At 44.7% G+C, this 18,137-nt stretch overlaps 1 protein-coding gene across 4 annotated transcripts in view; it reads right to left on the bottom strand.

Moving 5' to 3' along the window:
* The window catches only part of med30 (mediator complex subunit 30), a 48,132-nt gene that overhangs the window by 17,485 nt on the left and 12,510 nt on the right, over window positions 1-18,137 (bottom strand). For all 4 annotated transcript variants that reach the window (XM_060824175.1, XM_060824178.1, XM_060824176.1 and 1 more), the window contains exon 3: window positions 14,810-14,968. In XM_060824175.1, the coding sequence (XP_060680158.1) occupies window positions 14,810-14,968 (159 nt within the window). The remainder of the gene's footprint in view (window positions 1-14,809; window positions 14,969-18,137) is intronic.

Here is an 18,137-nt window from a genome sequence, read left to right as displayed (position 1 = left end):
GAACAGTGGGGAAGTTCTTCCAGTATCCTAGGAAGCACTCAACCTGCAATGAACATCTCTAAAACAGATCGGTTTGTAAACACATTGCTGCTTCACAAAAGCATTTCTTCCCCATTACAATAACAGGATAGTAAAAGTACTTAATCAGCTATAAAGTGCTTTGGCATATCATAGGCCAAGAAAGGCACAGTATAAATGCAAGTCAGAGTTTTACAAGACGGAAACAGACCCTTCAGTCCAATTCGTCCGTGCCAACCAGATATACTAACCTAATCTACTTCTATTTGCCACCACTTGGCCCATATCCCTCTAACCCCTTCCTATTCGTGTACTCATCTAGATGCCTTTTAAATGTTGTAATTGTACCAACCTTCACCAACTTCCTCTGGCAGCTCCTTCTATATACACACCACCCTCTGCGGGAAAGAGCAGCAGCTTCGGTCCCTTTTGAATCTCTTCCCTCTTACCCTAAACCTATGCCCTCTAGGTCTGGACTCCCCGACCTCAGGGAAAAGACTTTGTCTATTTACCCTATCTATGTCTCACATGATTTTATAAACCTCGAAGATTACCTCTCAGCCTCTGACACTCTAAGGAAAACAGCCCCAGCCTATTCAGCCTCTTCCTATAACCCAAACTCTCCAAACTTACCAACATCCTTGCAAATCTTGTCTGAACCCTTTCAAGTTTCACAACATCCTTCCTACAGAAGGGAGACCAGAATTGCACCCAGTATTCCAAAGGTGGCCTAACCAATGTCCTGTACAGCTACAACATGACCTCCCAACTCCCATACTCAATGCTCTTACCAATAAAGGAAAACATACTAAACGTCATCTTCTCTATATTATCTACTTGCGACTCTACCTCAAAGAACTATGAACCTATACTCCAACATCTTTGTTCACCGACACTCCCAAGGATCTTACCATGAAGCATGTAAGTCCTGCTAAGATTTGCCTTTCCAATATGCAGCACCTCACATTTATCTAAATTAAACTCCATCTGCCACTCCTCGCCCCTTTGGCCCACCTGATCAGGATCCTGTTGTACACTTGGGTAACCTTCTTCACTGTCCACCATACCTCCAATTTTGGGGTCATCTGCAAACTTACTAACTATACCTCCTACTATCACATCCAAATCATTTATATAAATGATGAAAAGTTGTGGACCCAGCACCGATCCTTGTGGCACATCACTGGTCTCAGGCTTCCAGTCTGAAAAGCAAACCTCCACCACTATCCTTTGTCATCTACTTTCAAGCCAGTTCTGTATCCAAATGGCTAGTTCTCCCTGTATCCTGTGTGATCTAACCTTGCTCACTAGTCTACCATGAGGAACCTTGTTGAACACCTTACTGAAGTCCATACAGATCACATCCACTGCTCTGCCCTCAATCCTTTGTTACTTCTTCAAAAAACTCAATCAAGTTCATGAGACATGATTTCCCACACATTGCATTTCCAAATACATGTAAATCCTGTACCTCAGAATTCCATCCAACAACTTGCCCACCACCAATGTCAAGTTCACTGGCTTTTCCTTATAACTTTTCTTAAATAGTGACTCCACATTAGCCAACCTCCAGTCTTCCAGCACCTCACCTGTGACTATTGATGATACAATTATCTCAGCAAGGGCCCAGCAATCACTTCCCTCGCTTCCCAAAGAGTTATACCTGATCAGGTCCAGAGATTTATCAATCTCCAAGCATGTTAAGACGTACAGCACCTCCTCCTTTGCAATATGGACATTTAACATGTCACCATCTATTTCCCCACATTCTATATCTTCGATGTCCTTTTCCACAGTAAACACGGACGCAAAATACTTGTTTAGTATCTCCCCCATCTCCTGTAATTCCACAGAGGCTACCTTGCTGATCTTTGAGGGGCCCTATTCTCTCCCTAGTTACCCTTTTGTCCTTAAAGTATTTATCGAATCCCTTTGGATTCTCCTTAACCCTATTTGCCAAAGCTATCTCATGTCCCTTTTTTGCCCTCCTGATTTCCCTCGAGTTTACTCCTACTGTCTTTATACTCTAAGGATTCACTCGATCTCTGCTGTCTATACCTGACATATGCTCCTTTTTTTTTCTTAACCAAACCCTCAATTTCTCTAGTCATCCAGCATTCCCTACACCTACCAGCCTTTCCTTTCACTTTAACAGGAACAGACTGTATCTTTGCACTCTTGTTAGCTCATTTCTGAAGGCTTCCCATTTTCCAGCTGTCCCTTTAGCTGTGAACATCTGCCCCCAATCAGCTTTTGAAAGTTCTTGCCTAATACCATCAAAAATTGGCATTTCTCCAATTTAGAACTTCAACTTTTAGATCTAGTCTATCCTTTTCCATCACTATTTTAAAACTAATAGAATTATGGTCGCTGGCCCCAAAGTGCTCCCCTACTGACATCTCAGTCACTTGCCATGCCTTTTTTCCCAAGAATAGATCAAGTTTTGCACATCTCTAGTAGGTACATGCACATACTGAATCAGAAAATTTTCTACAAACTTAAATTCCTCTCCATCTAAACCCTTAACACCATGCCAGTCCCAGTCTATGTTTGGAAAGTAAAATCCCCTTCAATAACCATCTTATTATTGTTGTGGTTCTGTTCACCGACTGGGAGTTTGTGTTGCAAACGTTTCATCCCCTGTGTGGGTTTCCTCCCGCCGTTCAAAGATGTGCAGGCTAGGTGAATTGGCCATGCTAAATTGCACTGTTGTCTTTCCTTTAGGCATCTGTTGCCTTAGACAACGGAACGAGGACATGCCGCAACCCAAAGGACTAGCCACACTACCATACATCAGGAGCATTTCCGAACTGACAGCCAGACTGCTGCGACCACTAGGACTCATAACAGCACACAAACCAACAGCCACTCTCAGACAACTCACCAGAACGAAGGACCCGATACCCAGCATGAGCAAAACTAATGTAGTGTACAAAATCCCATGCAAGGACTGCACAAAACACTACATAGGACAAACAGGAAGACAGCTAACGATCCGCATCCATGAACACCAATTAGCCACGAAACGACATGACCAGCTATCCTTAGTAGCCACACACGCAGATGACAAGCAACATGAGTTCGACTGGGACAACACTACGATTATCGGGCAAGCCAAACAGAGAACAGCCAGGGAATTCCTAGAGGCATGCACTCATCCACAAATTCCATCAACAAACACATCGACCTGGACCCAATATACCGGCCACTGCAGCGGACAGCAAGAACTGACAACCGGAAGCGACAGAGACAAGCCACTATAAATGCCGGAGGAAACATCACAGAAGCGCTTCACAGGAGGCTCCCAAGCACTGACGATGTCACCTAGACAGGGAATGAAATGTTTGCAACACAAACTCCCATCTCGGCGAACAGAACCACAACAACGAGCACCCGAGCTACAAATCTTCTCCCAACTTTGAACACCTTATTATTCTTACAGGTAACGGAGATCGCCTTACAAATTTGTTTCTCAATTTCCCTCGCTGACTATTGTGGGGTCTATAATACAATCCTAAGAAAGATCATCCCTTTCTTATTTCTCAGTGCCACCAAAATAACTTCCCTGAATGTATTCCCAGGAATATCCTCTCAAAGTACAGCTGTAATGCTATCCCTTATCAAAAACACCACTCCCGGATCCTCTCTTGCCTCCCTTTTTATCCTTCATATAGCATTTCTATATTGGAATAATAAGCTGCAGTCCTGCCCATCCTTGAGCCACGTCTTTGTAACTGCTATGAGATCCCAGTCCCATGTTCCTAACCTGCCTGAGTTAATCTGCCTTCCCTGTTAAGCCTCTTGCATTGAAATAAATGCAGTTTATGGTCTCTATTTTATTCCTGTCTGTCCTGACTGTTTGACTAGCTCCTTTTCCCAACTGTACTAGTCTCAGACTGATCTCTTCCCTCACTACTTCCATGGGTTCCAACCCCCCATCTTACTAGTTTAAATCCTCCCGAGCAGCTCTAGCAAATCTCTCTGCCATTATATCCAGGTGCAATCCGCCCTTCTTGTACAGGTCACTTCTATCCCAGAAGAGATACCAATGATCCAAAAATGTGAATCCTTCTTCCATACACCAGCTCCTCAGCCATGCATTCATCTGCTTTATCCTCCTATTACTCCCCTCACTAGCTCTCAGCAGCAGGAATAATTCAGATAGTACTGAAGGGCGGCACGGTGGCACAGTGGTTAGCACTGCTGCCTCACAGCGCCAGAGACCTGGATTCAATTCCTGCCTCAGGCGACTGACTGTGTGGAGTTTGCACATTCTCCCCGTGCCTGCGTGGGTTTCCTCCGGGTGCTCCGGTTTCCTCCCACAGTCCAAAGATATGCGGGTCAGGTGAATTGGCCATGCTAAATTGCCCGTAGTGTTAGGTAAGGGGTAAATGTAGGAGTATGGGTGGGTTGCGCTTCGGCGGGTCAGTGTGGACTTGTTGGGCCGAAGGGCCTGTTTCCACACTGTAAGTAATCTAATCTAATCTACTACCCTTGAGGACCTCCTTTTTAAATTCCTGCTTAACTTTCTGTATCCTCCCTTTAGAATCTCATCCTTTTCCCTTATATGTCATTAGTTCCAATGCATACAACGATCTCCTGCTGGTGTCGCTCCCCTTTGAAAACATTCTGCACCCTCTCCAAGATATCCTTGATCCTGGCACCACGGAGGCAACGCACCATTCTGATTTATAGCTGCCGGCCACAGAAACATCTGTATCTCTGGCTCAAGAGTCCCCTATCATAATCGAATGCTTGAAATCTAATGTACCCCTCGTTACATTAGAGCCATTCTCTGTATCAGAAACTTGGCTTTTCTTGCCACATTCCCCTGAGAGCTGAAAATGTGTTGCTGGAAAAGCGCAGCAGGTCAGGCAGCATCCAAGGAACAGGAAATTCGACGTTTCGGGCATAAGCCCTTCATCCTGTTCCTTGGATGCTGTCTGACTTGCTGCGCTTTTCCAGCAACACATTTTCAGCTCTGATCTCCAGCATCTGCGGACCTCACTTTCTCCTCGAAGACATTCCCCTGAGAATCTATTTCCCTCGACATTTTCCAAAGCAGCATACTTGTTTGAGATGGGGACAGCCTCAGGAGACTCTTGCACTACCTACCTTCCTCTCCGACCTTTCCAGGAGTTAACCCATCTACCTGACTGTATCTGCGGCTTTTCTTCCTTCCTATAACTGCCATCCATCATGTCCCCTAGCTCCTGTAAATTCCTCTTTGCCTCTCACTGCTGCTGCAACCGATTCATGCGATCTTATAGGATTCGCAACCAAATACACTTACTGCAGACATAATTATCAGTGACATGGAAACTCTCCCTAAACTCCCACATCTGATAGGAACAGCACATTTGCTACTAAAGGCCATCTTTGCTCCTTCGCAATCTACAGACCAAGAAAAAAGTCTTATTACTCTTAAAAAAAACTTCTCCAGGCTAACTTAATACTTATGATTTATATTTTTGAAATTTAATCAAGAGACAGATCTCAACAAAACAATCAAGAAATAACCCACTCTACTCACATTGTAGATTTACAGCAAGGTTACATTTAAAAACTGTGCACTTATTTGTTCTTTGCTGTAAGCTCTCTTCATTAAGTTACAATGTCTATCTCACCAGTAACTATGCAGTAATTACATTAAAATGCTTTTGAGATTCCTTAATGATTTCAATAACTTTTTGAATATTATCCTTATACTTGGCAGTTGGCCATATTGTTGGAAGTAGAAAAAGGATTCTGGGTAATCCAAGATGGAGGACAGGAAAAATATGTAGCTGTACCAGCTGCTCATTGAGGTATTTTAGGTGTTGGAGGTGATTTCCTCGAATTCCAGGAGCAGCAATTACTGTTTTATATGCAATTGCAATTGTCTTGGAACTTTGGAGAAAAAGAAGTCAAAACAATGGCACTTTTAAAAGGGAGAAAGACAGACAAAGGCAGCGAGCACATGCTCTGTAAGGGAGAGAGAGAAGAAACCTACCCTGCCAATTGACACAGCAGTTAATCTGTGCAGTTATTGCCCTTGCTGTTTGAATTCATGTATCGCTGGATATTGGAGCGTGTCTAGGAAAACTTAAACAGTGAAATTCACAACTGATCTTGGAGGAACCTGTTTGGGAGAGGTCACAGCACAGAAACAGATAAGTGAATAATTTTAAGTATAGCCTTGCTGTAAATCTACAATAGTGAGTAAAGTGAGTTCTTTCTTGATTATATATTTTAAATATAAGCTATAAGTATTAGGTTAGCCTGGAGCAGTTTTTTGTCGAGCAATAAGACGGTGCTATTTTCTGGGTCTGTAAATTGGAAGGAACAAAATGGCCTTTAATAGTGTGGTATGCTCTTTTTGTCATATTTGAGAGTTTCGAGAGAGCTTATGAGCTACTGAGGATTATATCTGCAAAAAATTTCGTTCATTGTGAATCCTGTCAGAGTGAATGGATTGGTTGGAGCGACAGTTAGAGGCAACGAGGAATTTACAAGAGCTGGGGGTGTGATGGATGGCATTTATAGGAAGGGTAAAAAGCCTCAGATACAGTCAGATAGATGGACTAACTCCAAGAAAGGTAGGAGGGCTAGGCAGGTAGTACAGGAGTCTTCTGTGGCTATCCCCATTTCAAACAAGTATGCTGTTTTGGAAAATATAGGAGTGATGGACTTTCAGGGGAATGTAGCACAAACAGCCAAGTTTCAGGCATTGAGACTGGCTCTAATGAGGGGTATGGTTGAAAATGTGTTGCTGGTTAAAGCACAGCAGGTTAGGCAGCATCCAAGAAATAGGAAATTCGACGTTTCGGGCATAAGCCCTTCATCAGGAATGAGAAGAGTGTGCCAAGCAGGCTAAGATAAAAGGTAGGGAGGAGGGACTTGGGGGAGGGGCGATGGAGATGTGATAGGTGGAAGGAGGTCATGGTGAGGGTGATAGGCCGGAGTGGGATGGGGGCGGAGAGGTTAGGAAGAAGATTGCAGGTTAGGAGGGTGGTGCTGAGTTGAGGGAACCGACTGAGACAAGGTGGGGGGAGGGGAAATGAGGAAACTGGAGAAATCTGAGTTCATCCCTTGTGGTTGGAGGGTTCCCAAGCGGAAGATGAGGCGCTCCTCCTCCAGCCGTCGTGTTGTTATGTTCTGCCGGTGGAGGAGTCCAAGGACCTGCATGTCCTCGGTGGAGTGGGAGGGAGAGTTAAAGTGTTGAGCCACAGGGTGGTTGGGTTGGTTGGTCCGGGCGTCCCTGAGGTGTTCTCTGAAGTGTTCCGCAAGTAAGCGGCCTGTCTCCCCAATGTAGAGGAGGCCACATCGGGTGCAGCGGATGCAATAGATGATGTGTGTGGAGGTACAGGTGAACTTGTGGCGGATATGGAAGAATCCCTTGGGGCCTTGGAGGGAAGTGAGGGAGGAGGTGTGGGCGCAAGTTTTACATTTCCTGCGGTTGCAGGGGAAGGTGCCGGGAGTGGAGGTTGGGTTGGTGGGGGGTGTGGACCTGACGAGGGAGTCACGAAGGGAGTGGTCTTTGCGGAACGCTGATAGGGGAGGGGAGGGAAATATATCCCTGGTGGTGGGGTCTGTTTGGAGGTGGCAGAAATGACGAAGGATGATACGATGTATACGGAGGTTGATGGGGTGGTAGGTGAGAACCAGTGGGGTTCTGTCTTGGTGGCGGTTGGAGGAGCGGGGCTCAAGGGCGGAGGAGCGGGAAGTGGAGGAGATGCTGTGGAGGGCATCGTCGATCACGTTTGGGGGGAATCTGCGGTCCTTGAAGAAGGAGGCCATCTGGGCTGTGCGGTGTTGGAACTGGTCCTCCTGGGAGCAGATGCAGCGGAGACGAAGGAATTGGGAATATGGGATGGAGTTTTTACAGGGGGCAGGGTGGGAGGAGGTGTAGTCCAGATAGCTGTGGGAGTCAGTCGGTTTGTAGATATCTGTGCTGAGTCGGTCGCCTGAGATAGAAATGGAAAGGTCTAGGAAGGGGAGGGAGGAGTCTGAGACAGTCCAGGTGAATTTGAGGTTGGGATGGAATGTGTTAGTAAAGTTGATGAACTGTTCAACCTCCTCGTGGGAGCACGAGGCAGCGCCAATACAGTCATCGATGTAGCGGAGGAAAAGGTGGGGGGTGTTGCCAGTGTAGTTGCGGAAGATGGACTGTTCCACATATCCTACGAAGAGACAGGCATAGCTGGGGCCCATGCGGGTGTCCATGGCAACTCCTTTAGTTTGGAGGAAGTGGGAGGATTGAAAAGAGAAGTTATTCAGGGTGAGGACCAGTTCAGTCAGTCAAAGGAGGGTGTCAGTGGAAGGGTACCGGTTGGTGCGGCGGGAAAGGAAGAAGTGGAGGGTTTTGAGTCCTTCGTGATGGGGGACGGAGGTGTACAGGGACTGGATGTCCATCGTGAAAATAAGGCGTTGGGGACCGGGGAAGCGAAAATCCTGGAGGAGGTGGAGGGCGTGGGTGGTGTCCCGAACGTAGGTGGGGAGTTCTTGGACTAAAAGGGACAGAACCGTGTCAAGGTATGCGGAGATGAGTTCGGTGGGGCAGGAGCAGGCTGAGACAATGGGTCGGCCGGGGCATTCAGGTTTGTGGATTTTGGGCAGGAGATAGAAACGGGCGGTGCGGGGTTGTGGGACTATGAGGTTGGAGGCAGAGATCCCCTGAGGTGATGAGGTTGTGGATGGTCTGGGAGATGATGGTTTGGTGGTGGGAGGTGGGGTCGTGGTCGAGGGGGCGATAGGAGGAGGTGTCCGCGAGCTGGCGTTTGGCCTCAGCGGTATAAAGGTCAGTGCGCCAAACTACTACCGCGCCTCCCTTGTCTGCCGGTTTGATGGTGAGGTTGGGATTGGAGCGGAGGGAGTGAAGGGCTGCACATTCTGAGGGTGAGAGGTTGGAGTGAGTGAGAGGGGTGGACAGGTTGAGTCGGTTAATGTCGCGGTGGCAGTTGGCTATAAATAGATCGAGGGTGGGTAAGAGGCCAGCACGGGGTGTCCAGGTGGATGGGGTGCGTTGCAGGCGGGAGAAGGGGTCGTCAGAGGGTGGGCGGGAGTCTTGGTTGTGAAAGTAGGCATGGAGGCGAAGGCGGCGGAAGAATTGTTCAATATCTCGCCGCGTGTTGAACTCATTGATTCAAGGGCGTAGGGGAATGAAGGTGAGGCCTCTGCTGAGGACTGATCTTTCATCCTCAGAGAGGGGGAGGTCTGGAGGGATGGTGAAGATCCGGCATGGCTGAGAGCTGGGACCTGGTGTGGGACTGGAGCTGGGGGTGGGGGCGGGGGCGGGGACAGAGATCGATGTAGGGGCGGGGTTAGACGTGGTGACGTTGCTCGGTGTGGGGGCGGGGTCAAGCGTGGGGGCGGGGTCATGCGTCGTGACGGAAATAAGCGTGGGGGCGGGGTTACGTGTGGTGGCGAAAGTCGGCGTGGGGGCGGGGTTATGCGTGGTGACGAAGGTTTGCGTGAGGGCGGGGTTACGTGTAGTGACAAAAGACGGCGTGGGGGCGGAGAAATCTGAGGCGTTGTGTTCCTGCAGGTTAGTGATGTCAGTGGGGGCGGAAGTGGCTGCGGCGACGGCAACCGAAGGGGCGGAAATGGTTGTGGCGACGAAAGAACCGTAGTCATTCCCGGTAGTCGCGGGGGTCGCGAGTCCGTCGGCGATCTTGGAAGCGGTTGTCTGTGCAGTGATCGCCGGGGCGGTTGTTTGGGCGGCGATCGCGGAGGCTCCGAGGTCGGTGGGGGCGGAAGTGACGTCATGGTTGGCAGCGGCCGTTAGTGCCGTGGGCGCTGTAGCGGCCACATGTGTAATGGCATCCGACAGGCCGATAGAAGATTCTGGAACAGTTGAGGAACCATGAGTGTGGGGGTAAGTACATGAAAGTTTTCGGTACTTACTGTCTTTAATTTCTGATATGGCTAGGAAGAACTGTTTGTTTAGTGTGTGGATTCTGCTGTAGATGAAGAATAGCAGGGGTCCTTTGCAGGTCTGTGAGAGTGTTGTCCTGAGCTGGGGTAGGGCTGATTGCAGGGAATGTAGGTAGCGACACATGGCTGCAAGGGTGGAGCGGAGGATCCGGAGGGAGGTCTGGTGCTGGAGGCTTCGGATTTGTTGTAGGTACAGGTTGTCCTGGTTGGTTCCAAATTTTGTTGGTTGGAATGTAGTTCGGAGTCCGTGTGGGATCAGTCGGTTCCGTAGGCAGGTGCTGAGGAAGGAGATGTGGCTGTGGTAGCGAGTCTGTTTGAGAACGTGGCTGAAGAGTTTCTGTGCAGAGGAGGTGACCTGGGGGGTGCAGTGAGAGAGAGACTCACTGAAATCCTTGTAGAGGGAGGAAGAGAGCTTCTTCAAGGAAGGCATCCTTGCAAGAGGATTCGCAGTAGGTTAAAATCTTCAGGTAAAAAATGAGGTCTGCAGATGCTGGAGATTTATCTAATGAGGGGTATGTCGGGTTACGAGCGATCAATTGTGTTAGGGGACTCTCTAGTCAGAGGCACAGACAGACATTTCTGCGGCTGTGTGTTGCTTCCCTGGTGCCAAGATCGAAGATACCTCTGAGATGCAGAATGTGAGGGACCAGCAGGACATTGTACACATTGGTACCAACGACTTAGTAAGAGAAAAGGATGAGATTCCAAAGGGAGAATACAGAAAGTTAGGCAGGAATTTAAAAAGGATGTCCTCGAGGATGGTAATATCTGGATTACTCCCAATGCTACAGTCTAGTGAGGGTAGAAATAGGAGGATACAGCAGATGAATGCATGGCTGAGGAGCTGGTGTATGGGAGAATTCACATTTTTGGATCATTGGAATCTCTTCAAGGGTAGAAGAGACCTGTAAAAGAAGGATGCATTACACCTGAATTGGAAGGGACTAATATACTGGCAGGGAGATTTGCTAGAGCTGCCCAGGGAGATAGTGAAGAAAGAGGTCAGTCTGAGCCGGTACAGCTGAGAAGAGAAGTAAGTCAAACAGTCAGGGCAGGCAGCAACAAAGCAGATCTCAAGATAGGACTGATAAGTTAAACTGCATTTATTTCAATGCAAGATGCCTTGAAGGCAAATTAACTCAGGGCATGGTTAGGAACATGGGACTGGGATATCATAGCAATTATAGAAACATGGCTCAGGTATGGACAGAACTAGCAGCTTAATGTTCCAGGATACAAATGCTATAGGAAGGATAGAAAGGGAGGCAAGAGGGGCAGGGGTGTAGCAATTTTGATAAGGGATAGCATGACAACGGTACGTAGGGACAATATTTCTGGGATTTGGGTGGAACTGAGAAATAAAAAAGGGATGATCAGCTTATTTGGATTTTATTATAGACCCCCTAACAGTCAGTGGGAAATTGAGAAACAAATTTGTAAGAAGATCTCAGTTGTCTGTAAGAAAAATAGGTTGGTTATGGTAGGGGATTTTAACTTTCCTAACATAGACTGGGGTTGCCAGAGTGTTAAGGGTTTAGATGGAGAGGAATTTGTTAAGTGTGTACAAGAAAATTTTCTGATTCAGTATGTTGATGTATCTACCGGAGAAAATGCAAAACTTGACCTACTCTTGGGAAGTAAGGCAGGGTAGGTGACTGAGGTGTCAGTGAGGGTGCACTTTAGGACCAGTAACCATAGTTCTATTAGTTTTAAAATAGTGATAGAAAAGGATAGACCAGATCAAAAAGTTTGAAGTTCTAAATTGGAGGAAGGCTAACTTTGACGGTATTAAGTAAGAACTTTCAAAAGCTGACTGGGGGCAGATGTTTGCAGGTAAAGGGACGGTTGGAAAATGGGCAGCCTTCAGAAATGAGCTAATGAATGTGCAGAGACACAGTCTGTTCCTGTTAGAGTGAAAGGAAAGGCTGGTAGGTGTAGGGAATGCTGGATGACTTGAGAAATTGAGGGTTTGGTTAAGAAAAAAAAGGAAGCATATATCAGGGATAGACAGCAGAGATCAAGTGAATCCTTAGACGGCAGGAGGAGTATACTTAAGAGGGAAATCAGGAAGGGCAAAAGGGGACATGAGATAGATTTGGCAACTGGGGTTAAGGACAATCCAAAGGGTTTTTACAAATATATTAAGGACAAAAGGGTAACTAGGAAGCAAATAGGGCCTGACAAAGATCAGCAAGGCAGCCTTTATGTAGAGCTGCAGGAGATGGGGGAGATACTAAACAAGTGTTTTGTATCAATGTTTAATTTGGAAAAGGACATGGAAAATATAGAATGTGAGGAAATATCAACAAACACATTGACTTGGATCCCATTTACCACCCCCTGAGAAAAAGAACAGAAAATGACATCACCACACGAAATTACATCAGCAACTCAAAGAAACCCAAACATATAAATAGAAAGTGGGCTACACCACCAGTGTTTCATCCAGCGGTTCACAGAAGATGTTACATGATATGGTGATGCAACGTTTGAAAACAAACCTTTCAACTCAGCGAGCAAACCTAACAGATAATGACATCTTGAAAAATGTCCATATTACAGAGGTGGTGGTGCTGGATGAATTGAAACACAAAAGGTGGATAAATCCCCAGGAACCAATCAGGTGAATGCTAGAACTCTGTGGGAGGCTAGGGAAGTGATTGCTGGGTCGCTTGCTGAGTTATTTGTATCATCGATAGTCACAGGTGAAGTGCCAGAAGACTAGAAGTTGGCTAATGTGGTGCCATTATTTATGAAAGGTGGTAAGGACAAGCCAGGGAATGATAGACCAATGAGCCTGATGTCGGTGGTGTGCAAGTTGTTGGAGGCAATCCTGAGGGACAGGATTTGCATGTATTTGGAAAGGCAAGGACTGATTAGGGATAGTTTCCCATGCACAAAGCCATGTTGATATATCTCACAAGCTTGACAGAATTTTTTGAAAAGGTAACAAAGAGGACTGATGATGGCAGAGAGGTGGAAATTATCAATATGTATTTCAGTAAGGCATTTTACAAAGTTCACCATGGGAGACTGGTTTGCAAGGTTAAATCTCATGGAATACAGGGAGAACTAGCCATTTGGATACAGAACTGGCTCAAAATGGTAGAAAGTAGTGGTGGAGGGTTGTTTTTCAGATTGGAAGCCTGTGACCAGTGGAGTGCCACAAGGATCAGTGCTTGGTCCACTATTTTATGTCATTTATATAAATGATTTGGCTAGGAACATCGGAGATATAGTTAGTAAGTTTGCAGATGACACTAAAATTGGAGGTGTAGCGAACAGCAAAGATGGTTACCTCAGATTACAATGGGATTTTGATTAGATGGGCCAATGGGCTGAGAAGTGACAGATGGAGTTTCATTCAGATAAATGCGAGGTGCTGCATTTTGGGAAAGCAAAGTTTAGCAGGTTGTATATACTTAATAGTAAGGTCATAGGGAGTGTTGCTGAACAAAGAAACCTTGGAGTGCAAGTTCATATCTCCTTGCAAGTGGATTCACAGTTAGATATAATAGTGAAGGCGGCCTTTGGTATGCTTTCCTCTGTTGGCCAGAGCATTGAGTATAGGAGTTGGGAGGTCATGTTGCAGCTGCACAGAATGTTGGTTAGGGCACTTTTGAAAAATTGTATGCAATTCTGGTCTCCTTCCTACTGGAAAGATGTTGTGAAACTTGAAAAGGTTCAGCAAAGATTCACAAGGATGTTGCCAGGATTGCAGGATTTGAGCTATAGATAGAGGCTAACTAGGCTGGATCGGTTTTCCATGGAGCAAAGGCTGAGGGGTGACCTCAGAGGTCTATAAAATCATGGAAGACATGGATAGGATAAATAGACAAAGTCTTTTCCTTGGGTGGGGGAGTCCAGAACTAGAGGGCACAGGTTCAGGGTGAGAGGGGAAAGATATAAAACGGACCTAAAGGGCAATATTTTCATGCAGACGGTGGAATATGGAATGTGCTGCCAGAGGAAGTGATGGAGGCTGGTACAATTGCAACATTTAAAAGGCATTTGGATGGTTATAGGAATAGGAAGGGTTTGGAGGGATATTGGCCAAGTGCTGACAAATGGGACTAGATTAGATGGTTGGCATGGACAAGTTGGACTGAAGGATCTGTTTCCGTGCTGTACATCTCTGACTCTGTGATTCCAAGTAATCAACTAAACCATTTGAAGAAGACATTTCTTCCAATTAATTCAGAGTGACATCATAGGACGGTTTTCGAACAACATAATTAGTTTGGCATTAATCATAAGCTCCAAAAAACCTTTTGGGGAAATGTTTATAAAAAAAATTGATGGATAGTCTTCACATAATAATTTTGTTCAGCTCAAAGTCATCTGGCATATTAGCAAGGTATAATCTACTATTATGAAATTGAAACGACCTACCACTTGGGGCCTCTCTCCATTTTCACAGAGCCATAGATTACAATCTGTAAAATATGCTGCAGCTTTCACCATCACGGGTGTTAGGATAATTGGTCAAAAACACCCAAGTTGGAATTGGATTCTGCATTCATGTTTCAGGATAATATTGTGTGGACTGTGGCCCAGACAGTGCTGGCTGAAAATGTAAGACAGTAATAGCAACCTATGCTCAAAATACAAGCTGGAATTCACCATAACACATGGTTCAATGCAAAAGATAGAGATCTTTGAATAAATTAGAATTTGAATTAGATAAGTCACTACAGATACAACTGCAAGGGAGTGTTGACAGGGAAGTGAACATGAGCAGTTGCTTTCGCCTCACATTCATACATATTTATATGCTCCTTGAGTTGACCAGGACATACTAAACGCTTCATTATTTTCTGTACCTCTGTCAGTTGCCCTCTAAAGACAGCATTAACCAACTCTAGATATTTCTTACCTCCATCGGGACAGGATCTAAGCCAGCACAATTTTCATTACATTTGTCATAGACTAGTCGCAACTTCCTGAACAGCACAGAGAGCTGTCGAAGGTGCTCTTGCAGCTTCCCCTGCCTATCCTGATGGGTGGCAGCGTGATATGATACACCATTTGGCAACTGAAATGCAGATAGCATAAATTGAAAGATTTTTGTATTTAAAAAATAAACATTATCTTTAGCAATTCATTAACAAATCCTTGCAACTAACCAAAACACCATGTGGTGCTCTCTCAGAAATCACTGGGTGTTACTTGTTGACCAATATTTTTCTTAAGTTTACTGACGCCAGCACTTACATTCAGTTTCGGCAGAATGCACTTTAATCATAAAGTTTGCAATGTCAGCATACAAACAAAAAGCACATTGCTGAAGAAAGAACAGGATTTCTTCAGCTGAATTGCAGATAGGAGGAAAACTTACAATAATCTAAGTACGGTGACAAAAATTATATGCTTTCTTGACAGGTTAGACCTACCGGATTTAATTCAATATTTCAAAAGCAAAAAAAAAATACTGAGGAGAAAATGGAGGGTTGTGTTAACCAGGAAAAGATGATAACATTAAGAAACGTAAAAACACAGTCAGAGATTAAAGTGATGACCATGCTAAAGAAGTTATTTTACCAGACTTCAGTGTCAACAAGATTCCTCTCCACCTCCAAAAACCCTGGCAGTTATGTGCCTGACTTGAGGGACATGGTTTACACAATTACAATATGACATCCATTGCCATACACAGAACCCCTTCTTCCCTTATATACAGCTAAAAAGTACAGGAGTCAAAAATCAGAAACAAAATGTACCAGTCGGCTGTGTTTTACATATTCATTTTATTTTTGTCAATTTCTTTAAATGTCCCCTCTCAGGTTACAGACCCTCCTTGCAGTGGAAAGTATTTCCTCGCCAGGTTCTCAAACAGAAATTGTCATTCTTGAGCAGATCCCCCATTGACATGGAGGAGTTGGACCGATGGGTCTGTTTTTGTGCTGTACAACTCTCTGACTTTTTCTATTCAATGATTATCTTATCAGCTTCTAATCTTTCAGGTAACTTAAGTCCCTTATCCTTGACTGTTAGAGTAAATATCCTCTGCACTTTTTCCAATATTCCTTAAGTGTATTTCCCAGACTGACATTTCTTCAGCTGGCACCTAACCAATGACTTATGAAGATTCAACATAACTTCTTCACTTCTGTAATTTATGCTCCATGCATTAAGCAAAAGGTCTCATGCATTTATTTTTACTTAAAACAGCCATTGCAATTATTCAAGAGCAATGTAAAACTACATGCTTGGTGCCACACTGTTCTCTTCCACAGCTAAAATTATACAATTTTGTTTATTTTCCTCTTTTTCAAATTAAATTGCATCACTTTACATTTCTCTGCCTTATGAATCTATCCATCTACCCAGCAGCTATGAATCTACCCTTTCAAGACTCCCCCCAGTCTGAAAGTCATTTAATTTACTATCAGCAATTTAAATCTATAGACCAGTTGGCTTTTTAAAAATATTCTAAGTATTGTTAAGTGTAGTATTTAATTAAATCAATCTATTTCTACTTTATCTATTTATTTTACACATTCTATATACATGGTGACATTAGCAGCATCTTCCTCTAGTGAGGACAGGTGCAAATGATTAATTTAGCATCTCAGTCATGTTATCCCCTCTACTACATGCAAGAACCAAAGGTTAACTTCTATTTCAGCCTACCGGTGCCAATCTCTCACATTATAAGCCATAGAACAGGTATTACAGCACCCCTTTGTCTAACTGGTAAGGCCCGTACCAGCACCACTGAATGGAAGCTGATCTGATTTGGACACATGTATGTGCCCAAATATCTTTCAGTTGTAACTGAATCTGCATCTACCACTTATTCTGGCAGTTCATTCTACAAACCAACCGTGTGAAAAGGTTGTCCCTCGGGTCCCATTTAAATCTTTCCCTGCTCACCTTAAAATTATGCCATTTAGTTTTGAATGCGCCTACCGTAGGAAATAGATCTTTGCTATTCCCCTTTCCATGCCCCTCATGATTTTATAAACCTCAAAGTCATCCCTCAAACTCCTATTCTCCAAGAAATAAAAACTCGGCCTATTTCCTTCCTCTCCCCCATCTCACCTCTACTCTCCATCTCCTATCCACTCACTCCTTGCCAAACCCCTCACTCTGTCAACAACATAAATTTCACTCATTCCTAGAGGATATTGATTCTGAAGAAAGGCTGCTGGACAGGACATGTTAACTTTGCTTCTCTCTTGTTGCCAGACCTGAGTTGCTCCAGAAATTTCTGTTTTTGTTTCAGATTTCAAGCATCTGCAGTTCATTTTATTTCAGTTGTCTTAGTTGCCTACCATTGCCCCTTTACACATTTGATTCCGTTCCCACTAATTTGTACAGTACGTTGTTTACAAAGAAGTTACCAAGATTTAAATGAATACATGATCTTGAAGAGAACAAGGAGTTTTAAAACAAATGAAATTACTATTCCAGATAGCAGCTACCAGAGGTTACTTACAGAATAGAGCTGGCTAAGTGAGACTATTGTTCACACACTCAAACTAGCCTGACAGAGAATGGAACTCAGCCGTAGAAACAACATATATTAATAAAGTAGTAGGAATTCTTTGTTAGGGTTCCAGGTTGAGGGATGAAGGTAATTTATATCCTTTATTTGGACCTTTAAGTAGCTTCTGATGAGACTGCTGTACAAACCCTGCACCAAGGTCCTTCCTAGATGGGATATTGAAAGTAAACAAATCTTTTGAGAAGAATTGCAGTCAATGACTGCAGATTCACTGATGAATGCACTATTTGAGACCCCTCAGATACTGAAGCAGTCCGTGACTATCATAGCTAGGTCTGGATAGTGAGGCTCAGACAAGCAAGTGGCAAGTAATGTCCGTGCCACAGAAATGCCAGACAGAAACCACCTCCAAAAGTAGAGGATCTAACAATCACACCATATGACATTCAACGTCATTACCACTGCAGAATTCTCCACTGCTAATCACTGTTGACCAAAAGCCAATTGGATCAGACACAGACATGCAATGGCTGCAAGAACAGGTCAGAGGCAAGGAATTCTGCAGCATGCAACTCATCACCTTTTCCCCCAGTACCTGTACACCATATACAAGACACAAATAAGGAGCATCCACACTTCTGGATGAGTGCAGTTCCAATAATATTCAAAAAACTTAATACCATCCAAGATAGATTAGTTCATATTATTAAAGGTCGTGACTGGTACACTAATGTTCACTCTTCAAAGCACCAAA

The sequence above is a fragment of the Hemiscyllium ocellatum genome, chromosome 4 (assembly GCF_020745735.1).
Source record: "Hemiscyllium ocellatum isolate sHemOce1 chromosome 4, sHemOce1.pat.X.cur, whole genome shotgun sequence".
NCBI lineage: Eukaryota > Metazoa > Chordata > Chondrichthyes > Orectolobiformes > Hemiscylliidae > Hemiscyllium > Hemiscyllium ocellatum.
The sequence above is the reverse complement of the archived record's forward strand: the minus strand, read 5'-3'. Positions and strand labels throughout refer to the sequence as shown.